General features: G+C 41.9%; 1 protein-coding gene across 1 annotated transcript in view; it reads right to left on the reverse strand.

Annotated features, from left to right (window-relative positions):
• Window positions 1-2,083: 2,083 nt before the first annotated feature.
• The window catches only part of NEPRO (nucleolus and neural progenitor protein), a 76,783-nt gene continuing 57,362 nt past the window's right edge, over window positions 2,084-21,504 (reverse strand). Inside the window, exons 7-9 of the mRNA XM_069205189.1 lie at window positions 17,537-17,598; window positions 3,606-3,883; window positions 2,084-2,702 (exon numbers count right to left, since the gene is read on the reverse strand). Of these exons, the coding sequence (XP_069061290.1) occupies window positions 2,291-2,702; window positions 3,606-3,883; window positions 17,537-17,598 (752 nt within the window). The 3' untranslated portion in view covers window positions 2,084-2,290. The remainder of the gene's footprint in view (window positions 2,703-3,605; window positions 3,884-17,536; window positions 17,599-21,504) is intronic.

Raw genomic sequence — 21,504 nt, forward strand, 5'->3', positions numbered from 1 at the left:
CCATGATCTTAGACATGTTACATGGCCATGTTCGGAGTTACCATTGTGACGCTATACCTATGTATAGTGCACGCGTGTAATGGTGTCCCCGCACTCACAAAGTTAGTGCCAGGGTACCCACACACTAAGTAACTTAGCACCCAACCTTTACCAGGTAAAGGTTAGACATATAGGTGACTTATAAGTTACTTAAGTGCAGTGGTAAATGGCTGTGAAATAACGTGGACGTTATTTCACTCAGGCTGCAGTGGAAGGCCTGTGTAAGAATTGTCAGAGCTCCCTATTGGTGGCAAAAGAAATGCTGCAGCCCATAGGGATCTCCTGGAACCCCAATACCCTGGGTACCTCAGTACCATATACTAGGGAATTATAAGGGTGTTCCAGTATGCCAATGTGAATTGGTGAAATTGGTCACTAGCCTGTTAGTGACAATTTGGAAAGCAAAGAGAGAGCATAACCACTGAGGTTCTGGTTAGCAGAGCCTCAGTGAGACAGTTAGTCATCACACAGCGAACACATACAGGGCACACTTATGAGCACTGGGGTCCTGGCTGGCAGGGTCCCAGTGACACATACAACTAAAACAACATATATACAGTGAAATATGGGGGTAACATGCCAGGCAAGATGGTACTTTCCTACAGAAGGTTTTCTAGCTTGCTTAATGACCTCCATACATTCTTGTGTAAGGTCTAAATGTCCAAACTCTAAGACTTCAGGAGCCAGATTGCTAGATTGAGCAATGCTGGATTCGGGTGTCTGATCTGTTGCTTGTGTTGAGTTAACAGATCTGGTTTGTTTGGTAGTTTGATATGAGGTACTACTGACAGTAGTAGCAGTGTTGTGTACCATATGGCTGGCGAGCCCAGGTTGGTGCTATTAGTATTAGTTTGAGTCTGTTTTGACTCAATTTGTTTACAAGATAAGGAAGGAGTGGGAGAGGGGTTAAAGCGTAGGCAAATATCCCTGACCAACTCATCCATAACGCATTGCCCTTGGACTGAGGGTGTGGATACCTGGACGCGAAGTTTTGGCATTTTGCGTTTTCTTTTTTTGCGAATAGGTGTATTTCTGGTATTCCCCAGCGTAGAAAGTAAGTTTGTAGTATCTGGGGATGAATTTACCATTCGTGTGTTTGTTGGTGATCTCGACTGAGATTGTCAGCCAACTGGTTTTGAATTCCTGGGATATACTGTGCTATTAGGCGAATGTGATTGTGAATCACCCAATGCCAAATCTTTTGTGCTTAGAGACACAGTTGTGATGAGTGTGTCCCTCCCTGTTTATTTAGGTAATACATTGTTGTCATGTTGTCTGTTTTGACAAGAATGTGTTTGTGGGCTATTAGTGGTTGAAATGCTTTCAATGCTAGAAACACTGCTAACAGCTCTAGATGATTTATATGCAGTTGCCTTTGTTGAACGTCCCATTGTCCCTGTATACTGTGCTGGTTGAGGTGTGCTCCCCACCCTATCATGGAAGCATCTGTTGTGATCACGTATTGAGGCACTGGGTCTTGGAATGGCCGCCCTTGGTTTAAATTTATAGGATTCCACAATTGAAGCGAGGAGTGTGTTTGGCGGTCTATCAACACTAGATCTTGAAGTTGACCCTGTGCTTGTGTCCATTGTGTTGCTAGGCATTGTTGTAAGGGACGCATGTGTAGTCTTGCGTTTGGGACAATGGCTATGCATTTCCAGTTCATATTTTTACATGTTACTAATTTCAAGCATGAAATAAGAATATAGGGCATACCTTGATTCCAAAACTTGCAGGAAAAATATCCCCCTAACTCTCCAGACTAAAATGGAGAAATAATGTGAATGGTGGTCTTAATCCATAAGAACCTCCTTGGTGTTTAAGGCATGGTGGTATCAGCAGCTAGTCTGAAAGGGGTCTCTGCCAGAGTAAAGTAACATTCCCAACAGGCCCCTTTACACAAAAACCTTGGGAAAATTGCATTCATAGTTTTTAGATTCTGTAGATGGAACGAGATGTGATTTCCATTATGTGCCTACTTGTTCTATTCATACATTTTCTAAACATTACATACATTTCATAAACATAAAGAACTAACAAATGCTTGTAGAAAAATAAACAGATTTAATTTGTTTGCACATTACTTTCATTATATTGAAATTGTGTATCTAAAATAAACAGAGCGTTGTCATGTGTTTTCTTTCAAATAAATGTTAATACTGTACAAAACATAGAAGAGGCATACAAAAATAATGCATATTAACAGCAAATTCAAAACTTTTTGGTTTTTTTTCTAAAAACAAACTCATTTTCAAAACCCCATCTTTTCAAAAATGTCATCTATATCATCTTTGTCAATGCTACATTCAATTCCTATCTTTTTACTACTCCCCGTCTTATAAGGCTTTACAAGAAGTTTTCCAGTTTCCGGAACAGATTTGGTAGGACTTAATGATTCCACTGTTTCAGTGACCCTGTATGGAACAGTTCTATTTTCTGGCTGAAAATGTTCAGGAATACCTTTGTAGTTTTTCTTTGTGGATATTTTAATGTCTTGTGCAGATTTCAGTCTGGACGGCTTACGAATAGCATTATTCCACTTAAATCGCATTTGTATGCATTTCAGTGTTCTCGAAGTAGACTGTTTGGATGCTACAGTCCCAGTGTCATGGAGAAGGTATCGACAGACTGATGCTTTGATACACCGCAGTTTCTTTTTCCGACTTAAAAAAAAAGGTTGGAATATATTATAATTAGCAACTAGAATTATTAATTATACAAATCACAGACCAATCAGACAAAAACAAGCATAGGTTTATGAACAATACTTTTAAAGAATCAATTTTCACAATGAAGTTCCAAAGACACCACCGCCCCCCATTAAACCTGAGCAGAAGCACTATTTTCACCAGTTCTACCACCACCTCTCACTTGAGTCCCATTTTGACTAACAGCTTTTTTTTTTTTTTTTTTAACATCCCTCAGTCACCCAGATGAGTCGACCATTTTGAGAGAACAGCAAGCTGTAGCATCCTTTGGCATGAAGGTCAAGGGTGGCTTATCCATGAGGACATTATGGATCTACCATTCCTTCCATCCCCCTGACAGTCTCAGGGGTCAAAATATAAATAGTTATTTTTCCCTTATGTATCACAGAGTTGTCCAAGACTTCAAAATGTATGTGTTCTGTTGAGTCATTTCATGGAACCATCAACAAGTCTCCGTAATTAATACTTTTGTCCAGGGTTTTTTTTTTTTTTTGACCGGTTCTGAGATTCTGATTCTTTGATCCTTCATGGGTGGTTCAGATGCAGAACGGCAGATTACATGCAAGATTTAAAGTGTAGGCTTCCAACTGAAATACTTTTTCTAAAACAATTCAGATCTTTCAACAACCAGCCCCTCTTGACCTTACATTAAATAGGTTTTACTGGGTAGTATTTTTTCACCAATACATTTGGTTCTCAGTCACATCTTACTAGCCAATGCAAAATATTGCATTTATGTTTTCAGTTGAAGGAGTTCTACAACTGCTTGGTTTATCCAAAGTCCGATGTAGTTCCATTTACAAAATCAACCAAATTTTTATATAAGCCTTCCAAACAAAAGCATCATGCCAGACTTACCTGTATCCTAGGGATTCCACATGACTCAATCGTTTACTTTTTAAATATCTGTTTCCTAGAAAGAGGACTTTTGATTTGAGCTTTCTGCTACGGCACCATTTCACAGCAGTTTGGAGTTCTAATGATAATTCCTTGAAAGATTCCACTCTCTGAATCTTCGGTACGAAAGATGTAATAGATTCCCTAGAATCAGATTTCAAACAGGCTGATGAAGAAACAACAAATGATTTGGCTCTGTATTTTTTCGACAAATAAATCTTTACTGCAGGTGTGGCTTCCTAAAAAATGAACAAAGTAAAAATAAAACATTTTCACTACAAAAACAAACCGCAATAAAATACATTTTAGTGCAGATATTCTATTGGTATTAGTAAATAATATTCATAAACTTCTACCAAGATATTTGTGCACGAAAAAACAATGCATGTATTCAATTGGTATGTTAAATATGTATTTCTTTTAATTCATAGAGTTGTGAGCGAACTGTTGCTTCTCTTTCAAAGTCATAAGGCAGTAGTAAAACATTTTACTTAAGAAAAACACACAACAGAAGCCACTGGTCTCAAAGGCAAAGAGGGACCTGCAGATATTACTTCTTAAACGTGAAAAGGCTACAAAACCCCTCGATTAGGCCAAGTAAATGTCAACTTCAAGCAGCACCATCGCGGCAGGGCAAAGACGAGAGGGAGGTGGATGTTTCAATGGCTAACTATAAGCAGGCTGATCGGTCAACCAGACTACAGGAAGCAGAACTAAGGAGCAAAAACCATCCACGTGAAGTCGCTAACTTGTCTTGAAACACGTGCCTGTGTTTAACTTCCCCATTACACTGAAACTGAAAAACATCCATTGTGATGTGTTTTTCTACTGTTCCACTAGATGTAACAATCGTTTAATAACTATTTATTATTTTCAACATGTAACAAAGCGTTCCCCAACAATGAGGTAACATCGGTACAGCTTGTGTCGGATCAGAGTATAGAATTTCAAGTCAAATAACAACAGTATCACATCAGTAATCCACGTTATGTCCACCACCCAACCTAAATCTTACATTGTTTTGGGGTGCAGCCCCTTGCATCATAAATCAGCTTCCCCTGGCGCACAAACAAGCCGCCTTCCTTCCTCAAGACAGCCAATGCAGAGGGGTTCTGGCCTCTTCCAGGCACGGGCAGTGTCTTGATTGGCCACCAAGAAGGCCATGCCTATGAAACTTCTTTCGGCCCTCAGCCCAGCTTCCTCCAGGAGACCCAGCAGGGCCATCTGCAGACCTAAATCTTCGTAGCCCAGCACCTCAGAGATCTTCTGCCTCACTGCATCTCAGAAGTCAGCCAGGACCAAACTATATTAAAAAAATAAGTGGCAGAGAGAGCGCATCTTCTACACGCAGTCTGAGCAGCAAGGCCCATCCTCTGCAGTTGTTGGGGTAGGGAGATATGTCATGCAGAGGTAGTGGATTTGAACCTTCCGAAGTCGTGAAGAGATTACCAGCTCTCTCCGGGCCAAGCATGCCTCCCTCCAATCATCGTCATCCATCTCACCCACCCAGTTCTCCCACATGTGCCACAGGAGGAGGAAGCAGTCAGGTGCATTGACCATGAGGCTGTAGTAAAGGACAGCGATGGCTCCCTTGCCCAATCTTCCCATCAACGGTTTAGCCTCCAAAGGACTGTATTTGGGGATTTGGCTATCTACCACGATGTGGGCCAGCAGGGCATGACACAGTTAAAGGTAACAAAAAAAACTTCATGTGGGAGAGGCAGCATTGGTCCTTCAGCTCGTGAAATGACATCAGCGACACCCTTCGGCAAACATTCTTCAGATAAGTAATCTCTTTTGTGCCACCGGGCGAACCCACACAGACCCATAAGCTGCTGGAGCCAGGTACCCTGCCGCAGGAGCGTCTTTCCAGTGAGGCGACCATTCCAGTAAGCTCTCCAGCAGAGCTATGTCACTTGGATTCAGGAGGGAACAGCAAGAGATATAGGATTAGCGTAAAGCAGGCAGAGAAGACGATCGAGACCCATGATATGTAACTCAACACGATATGCGGGGTCATCCCAGTCACCTGTGGACCACTCATTAAATCGGGACCGGATGTGCAGCACAACAGTATCCGTAAATATCTGTCATTCCAAGGCCCCCATCATACGTGGACTTTCTTGCAGTCCATGAAGTTGTCCTCCTGCCCAAAATAAGGAAGTCATTCTAGGGGTGAGTGAGTGAAACCACTGCCGAAGGATCGGGTGAGGGACGTTTGACAAAACAGAGATGGCCAGAGAGACATATCATTTTAAATAAGGCAATGTGCCCCATCAGATTAAGAGGCAGGTGACTCCACTTCCGCAAATCCCAGCCCAAGGCCGACATGAAGGACCTAAAATTGAGGTACCATACCAGGTCTGGAAGAGAGGAAACGTGGATTCCAAAGTATTTGAAGAAGAAACACGGTATTGGCTCCGTGGGGCATCACGCATGGTCAGCCGCTTCTCTGGCCACCGGTACCAGTAGTGACTTGCACATATTAATCTGCAGACCAGAGGCCTCCCCATACAGATGGAGGATTTGAAGGTATCAGGGGCCTGAAGACTGGGAGGGCCGATGACAAAGAGCAGAAAATCATCCGTCTAGAGGGCAAGGGGGTCCTCAACACCACCTTCTCACTGCCATCCTTGAATGAGAGAATCGCATCTAAGCAGACGGGCAAGGGGCTCTATTACAAGAGCAAACAATAATGGAGACAAAATTAATCCCTGATGAGTCAGGAAGGACCGGGAGAGGACCCCATGTACACAGACCTCTGCTGTAGGGGCATTATATGGAAGACCCACAAGACTAGGGAAGGACGATTCAAAGCCAGCTGCTACAGTACAGCCTACAGAAACATCCACAAAATTGTGTTAAACAATTTTTGAAAATCAATGGGGAGGAGAACCAAGGAGCCTCCTAAGTGGCTTGATTGAAGGAGGGCCAGTTGCACTCTCCGTAAACAGTGGTGGGTACTCCTACGAGGCATAATGCCACATTGGTCCGGATGTATTAAGTAATGCAATGCGCGACCCGATCAAGTCGCAAGGACCTTCACAAATATCTTGATGCTGACATTGATGAGTGAGATCAGTCTGTATGAGAAGCATCAGTCTGAGGGCTGGTAGACATTCGGTATAACACAATGGTGGCGTTATCTAAGCAAGAGGCAAAAGATCCACGTTTCAACACTTCAGTAGAGAGGGCCAACAGATAGGGTATCAGATGGCTACAACAGAGTTTAAAACGCTCAATGGAGAACCTGTCAGGGCCAGAGGTTTTGCCTGATTAGAGAAAGACAAGTCTATCTCTTCTGCCATAAGGGGCTGGTTGAGTTCAAGAGCCAAGGACGTGAGGATGGAGTGGAGGATATCTCGAATCAGCGGCGACTCAACCTCTTGTGGAGAGCTCCATATAGAGGCTTTGATAGTTGCCCGCCACTTATAAGGTCCTGGCAGAGGGCACCGAGCCACAGTTCATTTTAAAGAAGTGCTGAAGTTCCTCCTGCACAAAATCGGCACACCCTAGAGCCATCAGGTGTCATGCATTGAAATTCCACTTCGGACGGAGGGTGCATAATCAGATATACTACACAGCAGAATCTGGACGGACTGGAGTGATGGGAGATCGCATGCCGGGAGCCAGATTTGATCAATTCTTGATTCCGTTTTATGAGCCGCAGAAGCGTGCATGTAGCTCCACCAGGAAGGATTCCACGAATGCCAGGCGTCACAGAGACTCCTGGAGTTCGCCAAGGAGAAAAGGTAGGCGTAGTGTGCCATTCAACCCGGGCGGGGCGTCAGAAATATCCTGTGCAGATCAGAGACTTCATTTACCATTGGGTACTGTTAATCTGTCTACCTGATGTACACTGTGGTCACTGCGACTACCCCCGTAAAGTTGGTTTGTATGAAAATGAAAAATAAAGGTTTTCAAAAAGAAATGAAAAGCCTATGCTTTATCACTATTTTTCTAACTTTATCAAATACATTGTAATAAAGGTTTATTATTGTAACTATCTGCTATCATAACTGTGCCTTTTTGGTTAACAGCTTTTCCCTTGTTTAGCCTTGTCTTGTGGTTCTTCAAGCTGATGCTTTTTTACAGAGTCTCTCTTCAAATTGTTGCATTATTCTTTGTTGAGCCATACAAATATCATCCTTGCCTGAACAATTTGCTCATGTATTAATATCAGAGTTAAGGAAGACTTTAGACCTATTTAGGTATTTGCATTAGAGGCGTGTGACAAATCCCCTATTACTAATCTAAAAAGTGGATCCCATCACCCATGTACATTGTAGTTGGTTGTCAATTTGGTTCAGCTCTTCAAAAATCATCAATTCTTTGAGTTTGTCCTATTTATATTCCATATTGATAATCCATAACTTGTTTCAGACCAGACCTTTCCTAATTGATGAAGTCTCCGAAGTGTGTCTCTTTACAAATACCTACATGAAGGATTCTGCATAACGTGTTCATGTTTGACTCCATCACTGTACCTGATAACTGTAAAAAGATAATCTCACTGACTCTGAAGTCATTGTCAAAGATAAGAAATATTAATTGCAACAAAAATACATGGCTCTATTACCCACACCTATCACAGACAAAAAGTGGTACATACCTTGAAGATACAGGAGACTTTGAGAAAATGAAATACAACTAAAATGGCAAACGAAGAAGCTATATTGTTAAATCATTAATGTAGACCTCCTTTCCTCTTAAAGCAGTGGGGACAGCAGAATGGATTTTGTTAAAACGTAACATTAAAGCTAACAAGCTGTTTTACTGTAACTGATACATCTCATTATTTATATTACTTTAAATCAATTAGATATTTTAGAGAGTTTTGCAATTTCCACTGAGTTAACATTCAATTCTTTTCAGAAGCACATGATTTGCTCCCTCATTACAAGGTCTCAGGAGATCAAAGATACCTGAAGTATAGAGAGAACTGATCTACTTCTACATTGCCTTACAAAATTTGAGTACTATTAACAGGCTACATTGCACACTATCCTCTGCTGCAGTTCGTCCTTGGACCGTTAGATTGATATCCTTCTTCATATGTGCTTCAGATTTTGAAATATTTATTCAGTTAACTCTGCCCTATATCACTTAGTTTTTGCTACTTTAAAAAGGGTGGCTTTAAAGATTGTCCTATGCCCCTAAATGGATTTTGTTATTGCCTAAATAAGGGGTATGTGGAGGCTGCACTTTCTTCATGGTGAGGACAAGCAGAGAAAGAAAGTAATGGTTAAGAGGTGCTTTCTCAACTTTAGCACCAGTTCAAAGTTTTCCAAAGTTACTATGTAGGTAGTGATTAGATCGGAATATCACTCCCACCACAAGAATTTGGGGGAGGGGAGGGTGTTTGAAAAATAAATACATATACAACAGAATCTAGTTGCTGGTTTGTTGCAGTGGTGTCTTGGTGACAGAATTATTTTGCATCATTTACACAAATGTGGTTAGAGAGCGGTACTTAAGGTTAATTAAGCATTTGGTCTTCTGTCTCAGTGAACTGATACTATTGGGTGGACCGGGCATAGTTCCCTGCAAGATAGTAACAAGAGTCTTGCATCCGAGAGGCATGCCAAATACAAAAGATGGCTACTCAAATGTTCATAATGCTAAATGTACAGGGTCTTATATTGTGTCAAATGTAAAACTACTGTGCAGTGACTAAGGAGTTTGATGACAGACCTACTATCTAAGTCCCACCTTTTCGAAGGAGATTGGTGCGGATAAAGCATAAAATTCTTAGAAGTCCACTTTCCTCTTCATTTACTTTCAAGTCCTCTGATGTAGTTACCCCGATCAGTCACAAGAAAAACTTTCCGCTAACTAAGGTCTTTAGATATGGGTAACCGACTGGGTTTAAAGTGTGCTCAAAGGTCATGGAAATCACAAGCTGACCTCTACAATCTCACTAAATGGCACCCACTGAGGATACTGCAAAGGTGGTTGAGAGAGGAGAATTGAATAAGTTGACTCCAGCTTTAAAGAGACCCATTATGGCAAGGAAGGGTGAACCTGAACAGAGAGCGCACAAACTGGAAGATTAAAATAAGCAGTGAGGATCCCTCATCAGTTTATAGATGCTTGAGAAAAGTATGGGCCACTTAAAATCAACCTTTACTCAAGATGCTAAGTATAAGTTATTATAAACTAAGCAACTACATTAAGATAGGAAAAAGCTTTGACAGTGATTAGTCTGTAAGATAAGTATTATGTCAAATTGAGAAAAATAGAAATTTTAGGGGTAATTTCCTTTACTCGAAAAACATAAGCTTAAAGGTCTTTACTGAGAATTATTCTAACTTACATGGGAGAACTTAGATCCTGCTTTGCAGAAGCATCATCGTGCGCGAATGCCTTCTCAAAGCTCAAAACAGACAAAGAGAAGGATTTGCCCATGTCTATAGGGAGGCTCTCTGGGCAATCGTGTCCTTTCTCACCAATGACGCCATGGTTTCAAACGCTTTTACTATATCCTTCGACAAAAGAAAGTCTCACTATTTTCATCCAAATATCTAGAGTTTAAAATTATTGCCAACAGCAGGGCTGAGTCACTCAAGTCACAAATAAATTCATGATTTCTTAACCTGGAAAGCGTCCTTCAGTTTGTATTTCATACCACCCAATTGGCCTGCTAAATTGTGTTATCAAATCATTTGCAGAAACCATTGCTGCCTATCTGAAGAGGATTCTTTCAAATCGCTCAGTAACAATTCAGTCATGCTTTATCAGAAACAGATAGGCACACACTAATAGCCAGGAAACTGTTTATGTCATTAAATTTGGTAAGCAAACCTGGTCAACAGCTTCTCTGCTTGGAGCAGAGAAGGTGTTTGACAAGACTAAATTACTTCCTGTCACTCGTTTCTCAAAAATCTTGATTTGGTCCTGATCTTTCCCATTTCATGCAAGTCAATTTTGTGGGCCAAGAATGTGTTTGAATCAAATACCTTTCTTCCTTAACGTGCCAACTGGTGAGACTGGCCAAAGCTGCTGACCGTACAGTCTCTTTTTTTTTTTTTTTTTTACTAATATTGGGACAGATGGCTTGTAGAACTGTAATGAATTAAACATGAATGGTTTGAAAACTGCAACAGTTCTACAAAACTAGCCAATTACAGAATATTTATGCTTAGCAACTTAAGAAATTCTCATTCCTTTCAATTAGTGGACCTGAGCTAGTTCAGAAGGGCTCTGATCAAAAATCAAACATCCAGGGCCATAAACTTCTCAGAACCATCGGGAGCTACCCAGCCACCTGTAAAAAATCATTTTTCTGGGACAAGCAGTTTGTCATATTTTCAGTTATATTCCAGGCTAAATACCCCAATGCTGTAGAAAAAATTACAATTTCCACGCATGATCTCCGCTTTATATCAATATCTATAAGGATTTTCAAAGACGGTGCAAACTGAAGCTTGGTTAGGTGGCATGAACGGTGACATGTCTATATCTTCTGAATAGCTGCAGACGACCAATAGTTTATATGGGCGAATAAAAAGCTGATGGTCTTCAACTCTTACAAAATAAAAGGCAACTTGGTGGCTTTATGGTACCAGACACCAGATGTTATACTCATGTACCGCTACTGAATCTTCCCTTACAGCAGAGCAAAAAATGATAACCAATGGATAGACATTTAACACAGATATCTATCTGACCCATTTCCTAATCTCTACTTCCCCACGAAGCAAAGGTCTGGGTTTGTGGAACTGCTTGCTTCCAAGCCCACTCTCTGGTTTTGGTCTAAGAAATTAAAGCACAAAACAGCACCTCCTTCCTGCACCCCCCCCCAACACTCTTCACCACAGATTTAAGAAGGATGGCCAATTATATACAGATTACCCAAAGAATCTCCTCCTTGCACAAAGGAGTTTAGGTTGCCTAAAACAGCCTCAATTCAATATTTCCAAATGGGACACTGAATCTTTCAAAAAGAAATTAAATAATAGGATTAAGGAAACTCACAAACACAATGAATGGATGGCATTCCTAGAGAACACTGCTACCCAGAATCAAAGTGTTACGGTGCACTTGTTTTAGCAGCTCCTACCCAAAACTTCAATTTCAGTACTGTATAAAACTCCAACCTGTCCCCATTATCCCTTTTATACAAATATATGGCAAATTTGTCATGTGATTGGCAGAAATACCCGAAATTTCTCTAGTTATAACATTTACTCTCAGCTATGAAATCCAATATTTGCATATGACAAATAGAATGCAAGAGATTGGTTTTTCAAAGGTATCTAACTGGCGAGAGAAAGGGCAAACGTGTGGAGTGGCTCCCCATTTAAGGATAAAGTCTGCAAATAAATTACTAAGATTTGAACTGTATTATTTTTCTGCCATATCTACGTAACTCATTAACAGCATAATGTTATTCTGAATATACGGGAGGTGCGAACATACTGCTTCAATGTGGTTGAGTAAAATGCACTCCTTTTTGGGCTAGTTTGTGCTGCCACACTTTGTATGTGGTGTTGGTCTTGCTGAAGTCTCAAATCTTAAAACTCAAAACTCAGAACTCAAGGTCCACTTCTTGAGAAAATATCAACCTTAGTTGGAGAATATGAGAGCACAGATTAACATTCCCATCTAAATAGCTATAAGTGGAGAGAGTCCTTAGGGAGGAGTAATATCAGGTTGGGCTCAGGGTCAGCTATCAAGAGTGTGAATGGGGTGGGGGGGAACATGCAGAGGCAAGGGGGGGCAGGGAGACTTCAGGATTTAGAGACAGGAATGCCAGTGAGGTGTAAGGGAGTAGCCGTTTCTAAGGTAATCCCTGAACTATAGAACAGCATTTGGATAGTCAGGTGGGGCAAGCCCTATATCGGTCAGCGGGTCTGTAGGAGAGGAAAGGGGGATGGGATGGGTGAGAGAGGAAACATAGGGGAAAATAGGGGGAGGGGGGGAGACAAGAAGGAAATGGAGAGAACAATTTAGACATCACCTCCACCACCCGATGAGGAGTAAAGAGTGGGACACCCTCCAGGAAGTAGGAATTATCACTGATGAAAGATGCCCAGGTTTGTGTGAAGTGTCAACTGATCTTGCAGGGCACATATGACCCGTTCATGGGCCACAGTGCGCATCATTGCAACTGTTTTTTCCTCTGGGGCCAGAGGGGTAGTGGACCTCCAGTGTCTTAGAATACAAGTCTTAGCCGTTGCGAGAGCCATATGTAGAAGATGGTGATGAGGCTGTGACAACTCACGAGTGTCTTCAAAGTCATGGAGGAGAATAAGCAAAGGCAATAAGGAAATCCGTATGGGCATCACAGTTCCTAGTGTGGTTCCGACTTCCTCCCAAAAGGAAGGAACAGAGGGGCATTCGCAAAGGATGTGCGCAATGTCACAGCGAGTAGCCGTGCACCACCTGCATTTCACATGCGGCAGCAGTACCACCCTATGTAGCTTCACTGGCATCCAGTGCCAATCGTGTAATGTTTTAAACTGGCAGAATTTGAATTGTGCTTCCTGTAAGCCTCTATCCAGTGCCTCCAGGAGGTCCATCCAGTCCTTCGCCTACATGTTTATTTGTAGGCGGGTGAGCCACTAAGTGCGATGGCTGTCGAGAAGAGGTTTTGAAAAAAGTTGGCTGGTAAGAACTCCGTAAAGACCCAACATAGCCCCCTTGAAGCGGCCCCATATCATAAGATAGGACACCACTGGTGAGGAAGCAAGAGTCCTGGGGTAAGTCTCAAGGCAACAACACAGGCAGTGCAGTAGCTGCAGGTGTCTCCGTTTTTGCTGAGAAAGGAAACCATATTCCTCCTGTAAGCGCTCAACAGTTTTAAACCGGTCCTCAGTAAGAAGTTGATCAAGAGTCTAAAGACCAGTAGTTCTCCACAGTGGCCAGTTGAGGACTGAACCGCCAATTAGTAGACTAGCATTACCCCACAGGCTTAGGGAAGGCTGGGGTGGGTCTCTAGAAGTGTGTGCGCCCTACGCCAGGCTATCTGCATGGCTTGGATCATGGGGTTAATGAGTTGAGGCCGGGGTGGGCTGTCCTCATATAGGACGCAGAGGCCCTGGCAAGTCGGGTTGGACAGTAGATGTCGTTCAGTGGTGACCGTCTGTGGAGGGTCTGGCACCACAGGAAGCAAAAAACGCCAGCTCGGATAAGTAAGGCTAAAGCATAATGTTCCACTAATGGGGCCCCTAAGCCTCCACTGGTGCAAACCTCATGTCGACTAAACTCACCCACTCCTCCAATAAAGGTAGGGTCACTGCTAACCCAAGCAATCCCATGGGTTGTTTTTAGTTTTTCGGTTTGAGCACTAAGGGCCATATGTATTAAGCAATTTTGCAGTTGCAAACCCTACAATTCGCAAAAGTAGAGGGTTTGTGACTGCAAAAAAGATTTTTTGTGTTCACTCAACCCATTTTGCAATTCAGTGAAGGCAGACTGAATCGCAAATGGGTTCAGAAATTGATACAGACTTGCAATTTGGAAGTGGTGTGTTTAGGATGTTCACCTTAAATTGTGATTTGATATCAGATGTATCAATGGCTTGCACCTGCAATTACGGTTGCAAGCCATTAAAATGTTACCGACTGAGCTAGTAACATTCACAAACAGACCTTGGGGATGAGTTTCTCTGTGAATGACGAACAAAGTATGTTAGGACCACTGTCAAATTTGGAACAATTAAAAAAAATAAATGTAAAAAAAAAAAAAATTATTATTTTTTTTTTTTTCAGTCCGTTTTCTCGTGTGGAAATAGGGCTACATTAGAAAAAACAAAAGTATAAATCCAATTACATTATGGTGGTCTGCTGTCCCTAGTGTGCACTATCCCTGTGATGGCCTTCAATCAGAAGAATTAGCAATTTGAAATATCCCTCATTAATAGTCATGCGGTAGGTTGGATTTCTACCCACTTTGAATGAGAATTTGGTGAATCGACCTATTAGTACGTAGGTTGGTTTGCAAAATCAGTATTGATTCACAAAGTCTGTGAGAAATATGCAACCCCTTTTTGTGAATCAGTTCTTAGAAGATCTAGCCCTAAATTATGTTCCTCTTGGGTTTATTTTTGCTTACAGTGGTGCCCTTTGGGCCAGGGTTCCCAGCAGCTGTCTCTGCCTCAAACTAACTTATCTTCTGCTAAATGTGTGTTTTAGAATCACAATTACAGGATTATAGGATATCAGACCATGCAACTAAGCTACAGAAGTACATTTCTAGAATCTTGAAACATTGTTTGTGACTAGACTATAGATATATTCCATCTGGGGGCACGAGTTGGTGAGGCAAAAACAAGTCAACTTTGTGAAGGTTTCCAGCTCTAAGCAGGAAGGCACATGACAAGGTTCTCTGATCTCTTAAAATCAAGGCTGTACAACTGTAGAATCTATCACCTCTGGCGAGCTAACCTCAGTTATCGCCCAGAGAATACTGAAGACTCTCATAGTTGTGGATAGATTTCCAATCTTCTACAAGAAGCCACACCTCAGTGTCACACCTTGGACTTACTATGAAATTCAAAGAGTCATTAGGATACCAATTGAGCCTAAATCAAAATCAAATAAAATCAAATCAATGTTAAGTGCAGCTACTCACCCCTAAGGGTCTCAAGGCGCTGAGGGAGCTGCAGCTGAAGAGCCAGGTTTTAAGGTTCTTCCTGAAGTGATGCAGCGAGTATGTTGCCTGCGGGGCCGGGGCAGGGTGTTCCAACTCTCTGCCCAGAGGAAGGCAAAGGATCTTTCACCAGCCAAGGTCTTCTGTATGCAGGGTACAGTGGTTAGTGCTTATTGAGTGGAGCGGTCTGGTTAGGGCTGATGTAGGGGGGGGAAATGGAGGGTATTGTATACATGTACGAGAAGTTAATCTTTTTCTCGAAAAGAAGACACTGAAGGTCTCTTAGATGACTGGAGATGTGTTTGCAGTGGGTCATGTCCAGTATGAGCCTGGCAGATGCGTTTTGGATGCGCTGCAGTTTCTTCAGGTTCTTTGGGGTGGTGCCGGTGTAGAGGGTATTGCCAATGGCGAGTCTGCTGGTAACCAGGGTGTGGGTCATGGTTCTGCGGCAGTTCTTTGGGATCCATGCCTAATCCAATCTTTTTGGTTGTGGTGCTTATTTCAGACACTATTTTCAATGAGGAATGTTAAAAGGGCCATAGATTTGACACATCCAAAATGGCACCTACATCCAATGCCATCTGTAGTAGGGAGCGGTTTATAAAACTCATGGACCTGTGTTGGACTTCCTTCCATAGTTTGCTATCAAAGCACTGAGACAGCAAATTTAGGGCAACATTTGGGGTGTGCAGAGTCCACAGACTTGAAAAAAAGAGTGAGAATAATAGTCTGTGTACCAACACATTTAGGTGCAGGTACAAATTATGTCTTCATAAAAATGTCCACTGAGGTGTGGACTGGCAACAGAGCTTAATATTTTAATTACAAAGCAGGTGGGGGATATTGTGGGCTATCCCACTTAGGCCAGGAAGTGCTCAGCATGCCCCCTTCCCTTTCAAATTTATTTTGCTTGACACACAGACCATGTCTTGTAATGGCGACTGAAAAAGAATGTTCTCTCGCAGCCAGCCAGCCAGCCAGTCAGTCAGTCTTGTAGTCCCTGGTTGCTATTTTGAGCCCCCTGGGACTAGAATGGATGATGGTATGTTGTCCAAAGAGGTTTCTTGTTTGTGATGTTTGACTTCACAAAATGTGCTCAAACTCCAGTTCAAGGAGAGTTCAGACTAAAGGTTCAGATATCTCTAACTTCTTGGCACATTTTGTAAGGCTACGTTCTTAAACTCTTAAACACATTTTCACCAAACCAAGCAACAGTACTAGCAGTACAAAGCAAAAGGTCCCAATGGGAGTTAAAAGCTAAAAAGTAACTTTCTTTTAACACCCTCTTTATTATCCTACCTTCCACCTCAACCCCAGCCACTCCATCCTCCCCACCTCCTGCACAACATATCAGCACAAATCCTGCTTTGCCAAATCCAATTGAACTTTTTTTTTGTAAAGTTTGGTCCACATTCAATTGAATGGCATGCAAACACAGAGTATTTGTGATAATCCAATGTCTATAAACAAGCTGTTTGTTGACCATGGGAGAGGACAGTAGTTATGCTCAAAACCACTAATGAGATGTGAAGATCAAGGAGGTGGGCTCTCATTTTAACCCTAGCTTCTGAAATAAGGATCGATAAGTCTACTAGTCAGGTATCCTACAGGCAAATGTTTTGAATAATTAGTTAAGAATACGGTTGGCTGATGTAGAAAGTCAATTTCAGAAAATTTGCAAAATGTTTGATATTCACCTAAAATGTCCAATTAAAGTTCAACTACTCTTAAGCATCCATTGCATGAATAAATTTAGTACAACACCAAGATAATAGTTTGAATATAGCATAACGAGACTGCCGATCTGAAATTGTATTCACTATTCCTCAGTTTAGCAAATGGAGGAGCTGTGGGGTCAGTGTGGGTAATGATGGGTACAGTAAAGAGGATAGAGGAAAGGGGTCTTAGATATGTCATGGATGCTCCGAGCTGCTTCTTACAATGTTCCTATTGTTGCATTACACCCTTGAAAAGGATGCCTTTCACATAACAGAAATAGCAAAAGAATTTTAGTAAGTTGTATTTATAGTAAAGGCTACTTTAAAAATCACAGTTTTTTGTAGAGCTCACTTTTTTTTAAGTCTTCAAAGCTATTTGGATAGTTAAATAAGTAGCTACTTTTTATTCATGGTTAGTGTTGTTGTTTGCAATGGTGTTCCAACCGTTTTGTGGCAAACTTGCGTAGGGTGTAGGCTGTTTTCTCCGTTTATAAACACACAAACATTTTTTAACTTTTCATTCAAAAATAAAATAGACTTTCTGTAATACCTTCTTGTACAAACATTGTGAGTACAAACCTGTGTGGGATTCAGCTGACGCTTTTTGCACAATGACTTTATATCAAACTCTGGCAATTTCTCTGCAAAAGACAATATGGTAAGTATATTATTTTGAGTAACAGATTACAATTTAGAAATTACATCTGTTAGAGGCAATCCAAGAGGGCCTATGTCATAAAGCACTGAGTGGATCACTTTCTGGCATGCTGTGGTAAGGGTGGATACACATTGTAAGGCTTTCTCTTGGGGTTGCGGAGCAGTCAGAGGTTAGTTTGAAATATTTACTGTGGTTATTGTTATTTATCAGTGATATTGTAAAGCCACAAAACTGTGACTGAACGACCAAGGACTCCCTTTTAGAATTAGACTCTCTTAAGGTAATGGAATATGCCTTGACTGCATGAACCAAGCAGTGTAATGGGGTTAGAAAGTCAAAAGCAGCCTTACACTTTAAATAAACTTAATTGTGTGTGTGTTTGGGGGTTAGAGAAACCATCCTGCTCCTAAGTGGCTATTATCGGAGCTTTGAAGTGTTTCCATCCCTGGTCTCTGGCACAGTACTTGGGAGCCCAGTGGATGGCCAAGGCTGTGCTGGGGTATGCTGGAATTGGTGGTGAGATTGTTGGTGTACCAGAGAAGACCCTGGATTGTGAAACTCTTTCCCTTTAAAGAATAGAGATAAATTTGGTGGTATGTGCACTAGGTCAACTGGAAGGCGCCATCCTGGAGGTCACAGAACTGTGGGACAGAGCTGCCACTGGAGCAACAATGTAGTAGGATTAAGGGTGCTGCCAGTACTGAAACAAGGAGTACTCACTACATGCTTGGCATTTCACCCCGGGTCAAGGATGGCCATGGAAACAGGCAGAGCTGGAGAGCAGGCTCAGAAGGCCTTGCAGAGCATTGCAGGATGTAAAAGCCCTGGTAAGCCCCCTTGCAGAGTTATCTGTGTCGACAGGATCACCTGCAGTCTATCTGCTATGTCCATAATAATATGGGCTTAGCAAAAGGGTAACCAGCATCTACTCTAAATCTACAAAGCAACTGACAAAGGCTTTCTCATTTTGTACTTAGTAAAGAGATCTTTGGCTCACCCACTGGACACAACCTCACTCCAGTGGACAAACAAAGTAAGTTCCACTTTTGGGCAAACTGCCAACCTGGATGTACAGCAGTCCTTTGAGGGTTCAAGGGTTTTTATTATTTTGCAAGAATAGTTAAAATAATTGCAAATCGTACATTTATTATGCAATGTGAGCAAACACAAGCTAAAAATCAATGAATATAAAAAGAAGAAAAGTACAAAGGAGTTAAAATAAGACAACTACAATAAAAAAAAAATTTTTTAAAACGAGTCACTTATTCTCAAGGAGGAAAGGAGGGAGCTATGGGATCTTTGAAGTGGCAATAAAATAATTCAATAAAGATCATATCAGATTCTATATGCACTGATCTGGCCACAAGGCAGCAAATACAAGTTAACAACCGATGGGAGGTCCCTTCTAAATCCTAAAATGCAAATGCTGTGCAGTAGAAATCCCATCAACTGTCCCAACTATAGCTACAAAGTGGGACTCCCTCGTGAGATTCTAAGTGCAAGTGAAGATGTACAAGTAAACATCAAGGGGGAGTTTCGTCCTAGAATCTACAGTGCAAAAACTATACAGTGAAAATCCCATTGTTCATATAAGCTGTGGCTGCTAAAGGGTGGTCCCACTTTTTTGATCTCATGAGGAAATTCAGTGCAGTATTAGTATCCCTCATAATTTCGAAAATACAAATGCAGTACAGTGCCACTTCCTTCGTAGTTACAAGTGTGGTCATTAACCCCCACTGTCTAGGATAAAATGGAATAGGCAGCATAATTTGAAAAACTCATTCCATGAATTCTGTGATCTTTGCTCAATCCAGGAAGCGTGGAAGAAGCGTGCAGCCGGGGGACCTGCTAAGTCCACGATCTTACATTATTCAGCAGTGCTGATGCAGCCTTCATAGATTTTACAGATCTGGCTAATTGGCTCTATTCCCTTTCAAAGCACTCTTCACCCGCATCTTACAGGCACTTGTTTTCTATTGCCTGAAGATGGTTAGAAGCCTTTAGTGTCTAGGGGAAGGAAAGAAAGGGGCATAGGCAAAAAGCATGTAGCAGAGTTTTTTGTGGTACCACGTCCCCTGCTGTCCATTCAGTATTCTTCAGAGCACTCCCTTTCGTGGTCCTAAAAGGCTTGGAACTAGAACAAAGGGTTGTGATGTGGATCTCGTTTTTATACATCATTTCTAATCAGGGGGTGTGCAAAACTGGTCTCCACCTGTAGAACACGTCTGGGGTAGTTCTTCTTTTAAGAGTCCTTTCCAGGGTGTTTGCCAGATGCAGCCTTTGCGTACAGTGAGACTTCTCACCATAGGGAGCCTTGGGAATGTCTCCATCTTGAAGCAACCAAAACAGAGGCACAAAAGAGGTGTGCGGTTTTTGCCCTGGCTGTCTTCAGTCCAACTGATGCAGTTATCAGGGAAAGACAAAAGGGCAGGCCTCACCAATCCATGTACCCACCACTCACAAGAGTCTGCAGTCTTGCCCCCTCACTCATGCCATCCCACAAAAGGCAGTGCTCATGAAGCCTAATCAGCTAACCAAAAGGGTTATAGAATTTCTAAAGGCAGCTCTATCTCCACTACTCACTTCAGTGTCTGGGACTCTTAACTAGCTACAGGAATGCCTGCGATTGTCTGGGTATTTAGCCCCCCACTCCAACTTGTGCTAGGCAAGGCCAAGAGCATCCAAACTGAATCCCACTGTCTTTCATTACTCCGAGCATGATCATAGAGGTGGACCTTTACGAGTAAGCCTCAACCAGAATGCCCAACATAAAATATGCTATAGTCACACAGGTAATTATCTTAACCACGGTGTGCTGCAGCCACCGCCACCGCCACCTTAAGCACTATACTCACTAAAGGGGGAGGTGCCCACTCTTAGTACTGAGGGTATACCTGGTGAACTCCTCCAGCTCACAAGACAGGTCCAGGGCCTTTCAAAGCCATGGACAGGCTTTTGCCTCTCTGCACATGCCTAGTTTCGAGTGACTCCAGAGGCAAAATAAAAATAAAATGTGTATACTAAATATATAAGCAGTTGGGCACCAAGGGCGGGGACTTGCACTCATATACTATGCATGGGACATAGCCTTCTTAACAGGGAGTAATGTTTAGCCTTGATCCACTGCTGTAGCGAGGAAGTCACACTTACTGACCTAATAAATATACTACGGATCAATGAAGGGTGAAAACTGAAAGATGGCCTGCACTACACGTGCATAATATCTTCATATCTAGAATTAAAGAATATTCTGGCATCGCAAAAAAAGAAGAAGTACTTTAAAAAAGACAACAGACGTCACTGGTATAGAAGATGGGAAATGTTTATGCATGCATTCCAGGATAAGGAACTGAAAATGATTTTAGATTTAGTAGAGAAAGTGTGGGCAGTGATAACATATATCTAGACATTAACTGTGTGTAAACTAGAGAAGAACTGCAATGAAGTGCAACAACGCCATCAGGCAGGAGTTCTCAGATATATAAAGGCAAAATGTGGTTGATACTTTCATAAAAGTAAGCAGGAATGCCAGAGTCAAATAAAAACAACTTAGCCATCTGCATCACATCCGCTATATATGAAACAAATGAGGTTCAGCAAGACATATGCCCCATGTGTAATGTAGAGGAAGCAAACAACTGTCATGTCCTATAGGGACATGCTGAGGTGAAAAGATCTTTAAGTCAAGACAGAACTTTGTAGCAAAGATAAGGTTGTTAGATGGCACACCAGAGATGTGGCAGAGTATGGCCAAACATTCCCCTTTCTTCTTTCAACTGGCTAGGTTTTGGGTCTGTCGTTGAGGCACAGGAGAGATTGTCCCTTAAAACTAGGCACTCTGGCACTTTCCATATGAAATACAAAACTGATTTGAACTTTAATTGTCCAT

Source organism: Pleurodeles waltl, chromosome 8, assembly GCF_031143425.1.
Source record: "Pleurodeles waltl isolate 20211129_DDA chromosome 8, aPleWal1.hap1.20221129, whole genome shotgun sequence".
Taxonomy (NCBI): domain Eukaryota; kingdom Metazoa; phylum Chordata; class Amphibia; order Caudata; family Salamandridae; genus Pleurodeles; species Pleurodeles waltl.